The sequence below is a fragment of the Hyaena hyaena genome, unplaced genomic scaffold (genome assembly GCF_003009895.1).
Source record: "Hyaena hyaena isolate Hyena2069 unplaced genomic scaffold, ASM300989v1 scaffold_18, whole genome shotgun sequence".
NCBI classification, from domain to species: domain Eukaryota; kingdom Metazoa; phylum Chordata; class Mammalia; order Carnivora; family Hyaenidae; genus Hyaena; species Hyaena hyaena.
Genome location: NW_024080649.1, coordinates 7,112,837 through 7,124,960, shown reverse-complemented (window position 1 = coordinate 7,124,960; position 12,124 = coordinate 7,112,837). Strand labels below are relative to the sequence as shown.

General features: G+C 56.5%; 1 protein-coding gene across 4 annotated transcripts in view; it reads left to right on the top strand.

Moving 5' to 3' along the window:
* FCSK (fucose kinase) overlaps positions 1 to 11,837 on the top strand; it is a 20,351-nt gene extending 8,514 nt beyond the window's left edge. For 3 of the 4 annotated variants that reach the window (XM_039221435.1, XM_039221455.1, XM_039221451.1), the window contains 20 exons: positions 529 to 654; positions 997 to 1,069; positions 1,472 to 1,569; positions 1,944 to 2,024; positions 2,607 to 2,726; positions 2,906 to 3,077; positions 3,464 to 3,576; positions 4,241 to 4,342; positions 4,462 to 4,632; positions 5,025 to 5,089; positions 5,497 to 5,867; positions 6,501 to 6,711; positions 6,884 to 7,050; positions 7,145 to 7,366; positions 7,710 to 7,853; positions 8,015 to 8,134; positions 9,790 to 9,977; positions 10,055 to 10,154; positions 10,695 to 10,918; positions 11,083 to 11,837. In XM_039221435.1, the coding sequence (XP_039077366.1) occupies positions 529 to 654; positions 997 to 1,069; positions 1,472 to 1,569; positions 1,944 to 2,024; positions 2,607 to 2,726; positions 2,906 to 3,077; positions 3,464 to 3,576; positions 4,241 to 4,342; positions 4,462 to 4,632; positions 5,025 to 5,089; positions 5,497 to 5,867; positions 6,501 to 6,711; positions 6,884 to 7,050; positions 7,145 to 7,366; positions 7,710 to 7,853; positions 8,015 to 8,134; positions 9,790 to 9,977; positions 10,055 to 10,154; positions 10,695 to 10,918; positions 11,083 to 11,169 (2,955 nt within the window). In that variant the 3' untranslated portion in view covers positions 11,170 to 11,837. The remainder of the gene's footprint in view (positions 1 to 528; positions 655 to 996; positions 1,070 to 1,471; positions 1,570 to 1,943; positions 2,025 to 2,606; positions 2,727 to 2,905; positions 3,078 to 3,463; positions 3,577 to 4,240; positions 4,343 to 4,461; positions 4,633 to 5,024; positions 5,090 to 5,496; positions 5,868 to 6,500; positions 6,712 to 6,883; positions 7,051 to 7,144; positions 7,367 to 7,709; positions 7,854 to 8,014; positions 8,135 to 9,789; positions 9,978 to 10,054; positions 10,155 to 10,694; positions 10,919 to 11,082) is intronic. The other variant, XM_039221444.1, reaches the window with a different exon arrangement.
* The last annotated feature ends 287 nt before the right edge of the window (positions 11,838 to 12,124 follow it).

Sequence of the window (12,124 nt, the reverse complement as noted above, 5' to 3'; positions counted from 1 at the left end):
GTCAGCACAGAGCCCGACGCGGGGCTCGAACCCATGAACCGTGAGATCATGACCTGAGCTGAAGTCAGACGCTTAACTGACTGAGCCACCCAGGCACCCCTCATAATCTCATTTAAAAAAATTAAATGTCTGAAAGGATATACCTCAAAATGGGGGCAATGGCTATCATCCCTGAGGAACTGTTTTCTTTCTGCAGATCTGCATTTTCTAATTTTTCACCATAATCATGTAATTGAAAACATTATAAGAAAAAACCTCTGAGAAAACGCTTTTTAAGTTATTGATTTATTAGGTAGGCTCCATGCCCAACACTCGAACTCACGACTCCAAGATCAAGAGTTGCATGCTCCACTGACTGAGCCAGCCAAGAGCCCTGAGAAAACACATTTTTAAAAGTCTTCTAAAAAAAACAAAACAAAACAAAAAAAGTCTTCTAGGTTGATGGCTTCCTACCTGTGCACAGCTGATAGGGTGTTCCCAGGCTCTCTGCCCCAAGGGTTCATTCTTCTGCCCTTGGTCCCTTCCTAGGGCCTAGACTTCCCTTTTGACGACTGTGGCAGGGCCTTCACCTGCCTCCCTGTGGAGAACCCCCAGGCTCCTGTGGAGGCTGTGGTCTGCAACCTGGACTGCTTGTTGGACATCATGAGCCATCGGGTAAGACTGGCCGTAACGACGGGACCACATCCCAGAGACAGCCACACCCCTCCCGCTGCACCGCCAGCTGTATAGTCTGTGCTGGCGCAGACAGGAGATGCCAGGAAGAGTTAGACCTTCAGAAGGTTAGTATTGGCCTCATTGGTGGGGAGGTGGCCCTCAGAGGATGGGGGAGGGTCGGCATCAGCACCACAGGTCAGGGGAAGCCCTCTTAACCTCAGCAGACAGGGTCCTCCTGGACAGTTGGCTGTTGGAGTGCACAGAACAGGCCGAACCTGGGCTGTGTGGGAGCAGAGGAAGGGCGGGACCAGGCCACCAGCTGCATTCTGTCTCTCTCCACAGCTGGCCCCAGGCTCCCCACCAGGTGTGTGGGTTTGCAGCACTGACATGCTGCTGTCTGTTCCTCCAAACCCAGGTGAGCCTGAGAAGCCTTGGGACTGCCTTCTCGGGCCACAGCCAGATGCCTTTCTTCATTTGGTCTCTGGGCCTGGCCTGCTGCCCTGTTCAGAAAGGGAACTGTAGGGTGTGGAGATTGAAGCCCAGACCGAAAGCTTCCCCTACTGGGCCTCTGTCTTCCTGGTTGTAGGATGGAGATACCCAGCTCTGCCCCTTCTGCCTTGCAGGGCTCTGTGGAAGAATTTTGGGAGGGAAGGTGTTGTCATTCTGCCAGAGGAATTGAGTGTCCCTTTGGCTTTGGAAACCATATTACCTTTAGAGTTGTCTGGATGTCCCTGCCTCTGCTCTTGTCTCCTCCTGGTTGGGGACCCCTGTCTTGGGTTGAGGCCTCTGGGGAACCTCCTAACTGCCCCACTCACAGGGATCAGCTGGGACAACTTCCGAGGAGCCAGAGTGATTGCCCTTCCAGGGAGCCCAGCCTATGCCCGGAACCATGGTGTTTACCTCACTGACTCCCAGGTAGTGCCCCTGGGGCAGCTGTGTGGGCAGCTTAACTATCTGGGTTGGCCTCCTGGTCCTGTGCTCAGGGAAACCTCTCATCCTGGACTTTCTAGCATGGTCTGGATTTGGAGGAGTTCCCCTCTGAACAGCCCTTGTGCTCACTTAGTCTTTTGCCAAACACCACTGGCCCTGAGCTAGGGTCTGCGAAAACATTCAAAGCCTGCCCTCTACCTTCGGGGGTGGGAGTCTCCGGCGCTTGTGTCCCTGGGAGCACCCTGGTACCTGTCAGAAGACTTCTGTCCTAGGTTTTCATTTGGAGAACACCTTGCTTTGCACTCCTTGCTGGTCCTTTCTTGCTCCTTTCCCTAACTCTGTTTTCTCCCCCCACATAGGGCTTCGTTTTGGACATTTACTACCAGGGCACCGAGGCAGAGATACAACGGTGTGCCCGGCCGGATGGGCGGGTGCCACTGGTACAGCTGTCAGACCCACGCGGGGGGCTTTGGAGACCTTCTGGGACAAAGAAGGGAGGGTTCGCCTATCTGCACTCCTTCCAGAGGATTCTGGGGCAGGCTAGAACCAGAATCTGAGTAAGGTCTAGAACTGGCATGCAGGGGAGCCTGTGGAGCTAGAATCTGAGGCAGGGTGGCAGAAAGGCTGGAACCAGCATGTGAGTAATTTCAGGAACGCAGTTGGGAGGAAGTCTAGAATCTGACTTGGGGGATCCTTCTAGATTGAAAAGCAAGGATAGGAACATTGGATAAGGGTCTGGGACTGGACCTTGAGGAAGATGAGGAACTATTTCTCATTCTCTGTCCTTTGTTCAGGGAGGCCTGACAGTTGGGGAGGGGGGGTCCCAGAACGTGGCTGTTGAGGGGCCCCTTGGTGGGAGTCACTCCCATTAAGCCTGGGAGCATGGGTGCTGGAGTGGCCCAAAGACAAAGGACCCTGTGTGGTTTGGCAGCCAGCCTTCCTTGGCCCATCTGCACATGTCCTTCCTACCTCAGGCCCCAGCCTGGCCCCAGTGTCCCACAACCTGACCTTGACCTCTCTAGGTCTCAGGGATTGCCTTCTTCTCTGTGGAGACTGCTGAGCACCTCCTGGCCACCCATGTGAGCCCACCCTTGGATGCCTGTACCTACATGGGCTTAGACTCTGGAGCCCGGCCTGTCCAGGTGACTGGGGGTTTGGGCTGGAGACTCCTGACCTTGGGTAGAGGCCCTGACATTGGCAGCCTCGTGGTGTGTCCTCAGGCCAGTCCCTTTCTTCTCTGGGTCAGTGTCTCTGGGAATGGAACTGCCCCAGCTCAGTCTAGGCACCTTCCCAATCGATGTGCTTCCTGCCTCTCCCCCAGCTGTCTCTCTTTTTCGACATCCTGCTCTGCATGGCCCGGAACGTGAACAGGGAGGACTTCCTGGTGGGGCGGCCTCCAGAGATGGGCCAAGGTGACACAGACATCAAAAGTTACCTGCACAGTGCCCGTGCTGAGCTGTGGAGGGAGCTTCGCGATCAGCCCCTCACCATGGGTGGGTACTACCTCTCAGCTATCTGGGGAGACCATGGGAGTGAGGACCCCCAGGATGAGGTAGCTGCCTGCCTTGGCCCCAGGCTTCTGGAGGAGGCAGGCCTAGTACATAACAGACAATTGCCCTCTCCCAATCCAGAGTGTGTAACCCTCTTCCCTTCTTCCCTCATTCCTGGGCTCCAGTCCCAGTCTTTCTACTTTCTAGCTGTTTGACTTGGACAGATTTCTGAGCCTCTCTGGATCTCAGCCTCCCCATAGGCACAATGCGCTCATTGCCATGCTTCCCTTCCCCTGGCCTGATTAAGGGGTGTCTTCTGGTGGGAGGCCTGGCCTGGCATCAGAGCTGTAGCAGGCATGGGGTTGGGGTCGGTACTTGTATCTTTACAGCTTATGTCCCTGACGGCAGCTACAGCTACATGACCAGCTCAGCCAGTGAGTTCTTACACAGCCTCACACTCCCAGGAGCTCCCAGGGCCCAGGTCGTGCACTCCCAGGTGGAGGTAAGACCTGCCTGGAGGGAGGGCCAGCAGAGGGGCCTGGGGCACCTGTGGACAGGTGGGATGGGGGCTCCAGGAAAGGGAAGGAATAGCCCATCCTTGGAATAGAGTACCTACGAGTGTAGGTGTTATTATCTCCATTTCACACCTGAGGCACTGGAGGCTCAGAGAGGTTAAGTAGCTTGTGTAAAGCCACAGAGCCAATAAGTGGTCAAGTCAGGATTCTACATGCAGGTCTGCCTGACTGAGAAACTAAAGACTCCCTTCATGCTTTCTGCAGGGTCTGCTTGGGGGAATAGGCACATTTGAGGTGATGGTCCTGGATCATTGCCATGGGCTGAGAAAAGCAGCAGAGAGAGCTCATAGGTGGCCCTCAGGGTGGCAGGGGTGGGGGTAGCTGGACAGATGGGAGAGGATTTCTGGGAGAGCCGTCATCTCGTGGGACCTCTGTTACTGAGTTCAGATTTGCTCTGGAGGAGAGCACAAGCAGAGCACGCCCCTGGGGCCGTCGTGGGAACAAGGGGGGATGGGAGTTGGCCTGAGGTTGGGGGCCAGAGCAGAGGGATGTGGCTGGCTTTCAGGGCACAGGGAGCAGCAGGGGGCTGGGCCCTTGGCTGTGGGGGAGCCGGGGTCCTGGGCCCTCACACCCTTCTCCCTGGCTTCCCAGGAGCCGCAGCTTCTGGGCGCCGAGAGCTCTGTGGTCAGCTGCCTGCTGGAGGGCCCTGTCCACCTGGGTCCTGGGAGTGTCCTGCAGCACTGCCATCTTCAGGTGAGGCCAGGGAGCAGGGGCAAGCAGGAGGGCAGGGCTCCAGGGGCCAGATCACGCGCGCGCGTGTGTGTGTCGGGGTACTTAGGGCTGTGCTAGGATGTGTGCCTTTTCTCCTGCAGGGCCCCATTCACATCGGCACTGGCTGCTTGGTGAGTGGCCTGGACGCGGCCCAGTGCGAGGCTCTGCACGGCTTGGAGCTGCATGACCTCGTCCTGCAGGGACACCACGTGTGGCTACATGGTGCCCCTACCCGTGTCTTCACCCTCGTTGGCCGTCTGGACAGCTGGGAGGTAGGTGTCCATCCTCCCTCCCCAAGGGTCCCAGCCCAGCTCCTATAAGTCTCTCTGAGCACTGGCCTGAGGGATAGGTGGTCAGGGGGTGCTGCCAGTTGTCTCAACAGGCTTTCACCTCCCTTCTCGTGTCCTCTGTGTGGTGGGCTCGGTGGGGTGGCCCATGTTATAGGCCATACGCTGAGGCACAGAGAGGGTGGTGACCTGCCTTGGACCTCAGAGCCGGTTATGGTGGATTGGGCTGAGTTCCAGGCACCTGGGCAGGAGCATCGAGGCTCTAGGGCTTGACACTGGTGTCTCAGAACTTCCTTGCATATGTGCTCATCTCTCTTCCTGTCTCCTCGGGCCTCAGTGTCCCTAACTACTCTTCCTGCCTCCTCCTCTTCCCCCAGAGACAGGGGACAGGAACGTATCTTAACATGCCCTGGAGTGAATTCTTCCAGAAGACAGGTGTTCGGTAAGGTTTATGGCCCAGATGGCCCTCTACAGCCCTAGGCAGCCAGGGCAGGGCGTCTGCTTCTCTGAGGCTCAGCCCTGCCCTCGCTCCCGCCCCAGAGCAGCACCTGGGCCCCTAACCATCTCTGGGGCCCAGGGTAGTTTTGGGCAGCCTGATTTGCCCCAGCATCTTTCTGAGCAACTCCAGACTGCTGGCTATGCTCAGGGTTTGGGATTTTGTCCTGGGGCCTGGGAAAAGAGGCAAGGCAGCTGGGCCCTTCTCTCTGAGTTGCCCACTTGTGCTGCCTCTGGAGGAGTCTGTCCTGTCACCATGAATGAGCCAGCTCCCAGCTGACAGACAGTCAGGGCTTGGTGACCAGGCAGGAGCCCTTGCTTCCCCCCTGCTAATATGTCTTTCCCCCACATCAGGGACTGGGATCTGTGGGACCCAGACACGGCCCCTGCGGAGCGTTGCCTTCTAAGTGCCCGCCTGTTTCCTGTGCTCCACCCGTCGAGGGCCCTAGGTCCTCAGGACATGCTGTGGATGCTGGATCCCCAGGAGGATGGGGGCAAGGCCTTACGGGCGTGGCGAGCCTGCTGGCGTCTTTCCTGGGAGCAGCTGCAGCCATGCCTGGATCGGGCTGCCACACTGGCCTCCCGCCGGGACCTGTTCTTCCGCCAGGCCCTGCATAAGGCGAGGCATGTGCTGGAGACCAGGCAGGACCTCAGCCTGCGCCCGCTGATCCAGGCTGCTGTCAGAGAGGGCTGTCCCGCACCCCTGCTGGCCACACTGGACCAGGGTGAGTGTGCTGAAAACCCAGTCCTGGTGTCACCTTCCCTACCTGCCCTCTGGATCATCAACCTGAGAGGACTAGGAAGCCGTGAGACTTCAAAGTGGGGGAGAGACACAGTGGAGCGTACTTGTAAGTTTAGGGGAAGCTTCCTCCCTATCAGTGGGGAGTTTGGTGAGAGGCTGAGGCGTGGGGCTGAGCCTCCGGGTTCTTTGAGCATCAGCGAACCCAGCAAACTTTGCACTGGGTTGGGTTGTGACTGGCTCTACCCAGAGGGCCAGGCGTGCTGGCTGGGGGCTCAGCCGTAGGCTCCTGGGCAACACCTCATTATCCCCATTTAAGCTGGTTGATGGTGGGGCTGAGACTGAACCTGGGTGGTCTGACCCTGAAGCTTGAGCTCCCAACCACTGTGGACATCCTGAGTGAGGGAGTGAAGAGGCGCATCCAGGATGGGGCTCATAGGGTGAGAAGAGCTTTGCTGGTCAGAGGAGCAGGGAATATTCATAGGCAAGAATACATCTTGGGAACAAGTGAAGAGGTGTGAAGGATCTGGAGTGTTTGGGGACTGCTGAGTAGTCTCTGGGGGTAGAAGGCATTGGGGGCAGGCCCCCTCCCCCGCCACCCTGACTCCTGGTCTCTCAGTTGCAGCTGGTGCGGAAGACCCGGGGGTGGCGGCCCGGGCTCTCGCCTGTGTGGCGGATGTACTGGGCTGCATGGCAGAGGGCCAGGGAGGCTTACGGAGTGGGCCAGCCGCCAACCCTGAGTGGTTGCGGCCCTTCTCATACCTGGAGTGTGGAGACCTGACAGCTGGTGTACAGGCGCTTGCCCAGGAGCGGGACAAGTGGCTGAGCAGGTGGGTGCTCAAAACCTTTGGAGAAGTCCTTGGCCATCCTTGGAGGTGCTAACCCATGGAGAGGTAGGCCTCTCTTACCTGCAATTACCTAGGGCAGTCAGGTCCCCAAACCCAGGCAGCCCACCCCCCGCTTAGGCCTCCACACCACCATCTCTCCCATCCCTCTTGGCAGGCCAGCCTTGCTAGTGCGAGCTGCCCGCCACTATGAGGGAGCTGGGCAGATTCTGATCCGCCAGGCTGTGATGTCAGCCCAGCACTTTGTCTCTGTGGAGCCAGTGGAGCTGCCAGCACCTGGGCAGTGGGTGGTGGCTGAGTGCCCGGCTCGTGTGGATTTCTCTGGTGAGCCCTTGTGAGATGTGGTGGGGTGAGGGTAGCCACCCCAAAGTTGGGCTGGCAGCCCTGTGACCAACTTGGTCTTGTCTAACTGCTCAAGGTGGCTGGAGTGACACGCCCCCCCTTGCCTATGAGCTTGGTGGGGCAGTTCTGGGCCTGGCTGTGCGAGTGGACGGCCACCGACCCATCGGGGCCAGGGCACGCCGCATCCCAGAGCCTGGGCTGTGGCTGGCAGTGGGGCCTCGGCAGGACAAGATGACCATGAAGATAGTGTGCTGGAACCTAGATGACCTGCAGGATTACTGCCAGCCACATGCTCCAGGTCAGGGTACTTGTGACATCTGCAGGTGGGGATGGCACATGTGGCCAGCTGAGGGATGGGGGCAGAACCTTGGAGACCCTGCAGGCCACGGAGGCCTGGCCCGAGGGTGAGCTAGTCTGGTGAGCCCTGAAGTCATCCTGCCCGGGTACATGCAGGCCCAGGCTGGCACGTGTGCCTGTGCTGGGGAGACCAGAGGCCCTTTTATGGCTTGGAGATAGGGCCTCCAGTACTGCTGGGCTTTTATCGCCCAGCGAGGCCCATGCTGGGCAGGGCAATAGTGGAGGTGGCTTGGGGTATCTGCGTCTGCCCTTGAAGACCGAATTCCTTGCTGGTCCCTCCACAGGGGCTCTGCTGAAGGCAGCCTTCATCTGTGTAGGGATCGTGCATGTTGGCTCCAAGCTTTCCCTGAGAGAGCAGCTGCTGCACACCTTTGGGGGTGGCTTCGAGCTGCACACCTGGTCTGAGCTGCCCCATGGCTCTGGTCTCGGTGGGTGAATCCTATTTCCCTGCTGCCCACCAGTCACATCCCAAACCTCCAGCCTTGCCTCCGGTCCCCTCCCTGGCCTCTACCCAGCCAAGGAGTGGGCGGGGCAGGACTGAGCTGGGCAGAGCTGTTTCATGTCTGGTGACTTCCTCTGTACCCTGCAGGCACTAGCAGCATCCTGGCAGGTGCAGCCCTGGCTGCCTTGCAAAGGGCCGCGGGCCGCGTGGTGGGCACAGAGGCCCTGATCCATGCAGTGCTGCACCTGGAACAGGTGCTTACCACAGGTATGGGGCAAGAGAGAATTTTGGACATGGACATTTTCCCAAGAGCTTCCAGAGGCTCCCTGGACTTGCAGACAGCCACATATAACTTATGTGTGGTTAGAGCTTCCTTAGAGTGGTTAGAGCTTCCTTCTTACCACTCTGACCCTTTCTGGTGGTTTTCATCTTCATATATTTCTACCTCCAAGGATCTGATGCTTTAGGAACACCTACTAAGTGCTAGATTCTGTGCTGCACCTTTCATGTGTCTTATTAGGTACCTGTAATACCAGATGCTATTTCTCATGATTCTGTCCCCACCTAGGGCTGTCCCTCAGGATGAGACTGGGGAGAGGTGGGTTTGGAATAGGGGACAGGACTTTTAGCTTGCCTTCTGGCAACTTGCCCTGCCCATGGGCTGTGGTCATTTGTGCCCCCCCACTACCGTATTGGGGGGGCACAGAAGGCCTAGTACATGGCTGCGATCATAATGGAATGCTACTAGCACCTTCCACCTCCGCACCACTTTGGCCGTTTGGAATCCGTGCACAATGGAGAGCATCTAGAGGTTTGTCTGACTCCAGATCCTAGGGTTCTCTGGTTACCTCAAGATGCAGGGCCTCATCTACATGATGCTGGGATAGAAGCTGCCACAAGGACAAATAGATGCCTGATTATGGCATCTTCTCTGGTCATTTTGTAGCCCAGCCTCCTCCTTTCATTGCCCTGATTCACAATCCATAATGGGTAGGCATTAGCAAAAAGGGCAGCCTTTTCACTTTCTTTTTGAGGTGTACCATTCAAATCCTTCATTTGGTCAATTGAAGGAGGCTCAGCCCCATTGTTGAGTTCCAGGGAGTCAGCTGATCAGGGTATCTACTCTGTGTTGGGCCTTGGGGATAAAATGAGCAAAAACAGGGTCTTTGCCCTCAGAAGGCATATGGTCTATTGGAGACAGGCCTTAATCAATAATCACTCAAATGAATGTATAATCACAAGCTGTGCTAAGTGTTCTGATGGAGAGGGGTGCAGGTAAGGAGTTCGTGACATTTGGGGCCCAATGCCACTGCCATGTTTTGGCTGTAAAGTTCCAGATGCCCCCTTGACATTGGCAATTTGTACTTTAAATCTTTGCAGACCCTTGCCCAGCTATGAAAAGCCTATCCTGGAATTATCTCAAGTTGTGACACTTTTATATAGCTGCATGAAGAAGAGATCCATACCTTTCATTGCTAAAGCAAGATGTGAACAAGCTCTTTCAAGTTCAGTAAGAGATACCAAAAAGCTTTCCAATATCAACACTGTTTATTAGAAAAGACAGGGTGTAGGGAACTGTTAAGCTGCAGGGAAAGTCCTGTCCTCTCCTTGAGGGGAGCAGTTTATTGTTAGGTCTCCTCCTTTGATATGTCTTACCCCAATTCCTTTTACACTTTAGGTCTGCAACAGAACTCAGGCCTTGCAGGAGCCACACTTGGCTCTGGAACCTTTTCCCCTTGCGGGGCTTGTCCTGGTCTGAGGGATGGGGGCAGAAACTGCACAGGTCGCCTGGCTCAGCCTGGGTTGGGGGAAGCTGTGTTCCCATATTGGTCCTTGCCAGGGGTGCAGGACTGGGAGCCTGGGCTGGGAGAGAGAAGTTGGGCCAGACAGGCGCCAAAAGTAATGGTACCCTGGGCTTGCAGGAGGTGGCTGGCAAGACCAAGTGGGTGGCCTCATGCCTGGCATCAAGGTGGGGCGCTCTCGAGCTCAGCTGCCACTGAAGGTGGAGGTGGAAGAGATCACTGTGCCTGAGGGCTTCGTCCAGAAGCTCAATGACCACCTGCTCCTGGTGTACACTGGCAAGACCCGCCTGGCTCGGAATCTGCTGCAGGTGAGGCCTGGCCCCAAGAGGAAGGAGGGATGCAGATGGCTCAGATCCTCATTGCATCCCTCCTGTCCCATCTGCAGGATGTGCTGAGGAGCTGGTATGCCCGGCTGCCTGCGGTCGTGAAGAATGCCCGCAGCCTGGTGCAGCACACCGAGGAGTGTGCGGAAGCCTTCCGCCAAGGTGAGGTGCTTTTTGCCTGGAACTCAGGGCACCGGGAGTGAATACCTTGTTGCCTATGGGTTTCAGGCCAGGAGCCTTTGCAGGCCTGGCCCAGGCCCCGTGTATGAGGTCCCTGGGGACAGAAGCCTACTGTCTGCCCTCCACAGGGTCTCATACTTAGGTGAGTGGGAGTCCTATCTCAGGGTTACATTTGCATCATAAGGGAGGCCTCCAGCCCCACCTACCAGGAGGCAGACTAGGGAGGAGGCTCAGCCCCACTGTTGAGTTCTAGGGAGTCAGCTGATCAGGGTTCCATGTATGTGACTACATGATTGACTGAACACTGTCCTGGGCACCATGCCAGCTGCCCTATGCACGTTAGTCCTTAAACAACCCTGTGAAGTGGGCTTTATCAGTCCTGTTTCCAGCCAGCACTGGACCTACGTTTTTAACCAGGACACTGGTTAAGTAGTGCTTCTTGGCACCTCATTAAGTCTGCAAATGGGTGTTGAATAAATATTCTGGCTCAGGCAGATCACTCCCCTCTTTGCCCCCACCCAGGGAGCCTGCCTCTGCTGGGCCAGTGCCTGACCACGTACTGGGAGCAAAAGAAGCTCATGGCTCCAGGCTGTGAGCCCCTGGCTGTGCGGCATATGATGGATGTCCTGGCCCCCCACGTGCATGGCCAGAGCCTGGCAGGGGCAGGTGGTGGGGGCTTTCTGTATCTGTTGACCAAGGAGCCGCGGCAAAAGGAAGCTCTGGAGGCTGTGTTGGCCAAGACTGAGGTACCTGGTGGTGGTAGGGGGTGGTAATTGGTGGGAGACAGGAGCCCTCAGTGTGTATAAGCAGAGGCTATAGCTGCAAGTCTCCCTCATCACTTGGCAGCATGAGATTTGTGGCCTGAGACTTGCCCAGAGCCCTCTAAACACTTCCTGTCTTTTGCTCCCAGGGCCTCGGGAACTACAGCGTCCACCTGGTAGAAGTGGACACTCAGGGCCTGAGCCTGCAGCTGCTGGCAAGTGAGACCTCAACCTGATGCCCCTTCCTAGGTTTGTCCCTCTGTAAGAGGGACTGCAGCAGCCTCTCCCTTCCTTCCTCCATGGGAATGTCAGCCTTCTACTCTTTACCCACCCCTCTGTGAACCTGCTCCTAAAGGAAGCCAGCCAATGTGAGCTTGGGCCCAGCCCTTTCTGGAGCTTGGTGAAACAGGTGGTGCCTGGGAATAGGACTGTGACCTCCTGGCTGACTGTGGCCTAGGGTTGGCCTCTAGACATAGGAAAGTCCCAAGCGTAGTGTCCCATGTGGCCTTTACAGATCCATGGCCTGCCTTGGCCTTTTTACTCTCCACGATGGCCTGGAGAAAGTGGGATAACCAGCTTTAGCACATGGCTGGGGGCCCCTTGTAGGCCAATCCTGAAGATGCTCTTTGAGGCATTTCCTGTAGACTTCCTTAAAGGTCCTGCTTCTGCCTGAGAAGAGAATTCCTGTTCCACACTCACAATCAGGAGAATTCCTGATTTGATTGGGGAGTGGGAACAGGAGCAGGGATCCCTACTCTTATTTGTGGCTGTGATCCAGTGCAAGTCACTGCTAATAGAGGCCTTAACCATTAACACTATGGCCTATGCCACATGACCCAGTGTCTATGGGCAGCTGGTTCTCAAAATTAAAACCTTCTTGGAATAAATTCACTCTGTCTTTCAAGGTTGTCCTCATAAAGCTCTTTTTCTGTTCCTGCCAAGGGCAATTCCCACTTGCCTTGGCACTGTGGGAAACCCCCTGGGATGATCTAGCTTCTGGTGCTGAGGGTCCAAGAGGGGATGAGGGTCCAAGATTAGATGAGGTGCCTGGTTTCATATGGGTGCTGATGGTGGCTGTGCGCCACTCTGGGTGTGGGAGGAGGCTGAGGCTTTAGGCTTTTGCCTCCACATTTCAGTGCAACTGGTGGACCTGTCTTGCCCTATAGCATCCAGCCCTCCCTGGAAATAGCA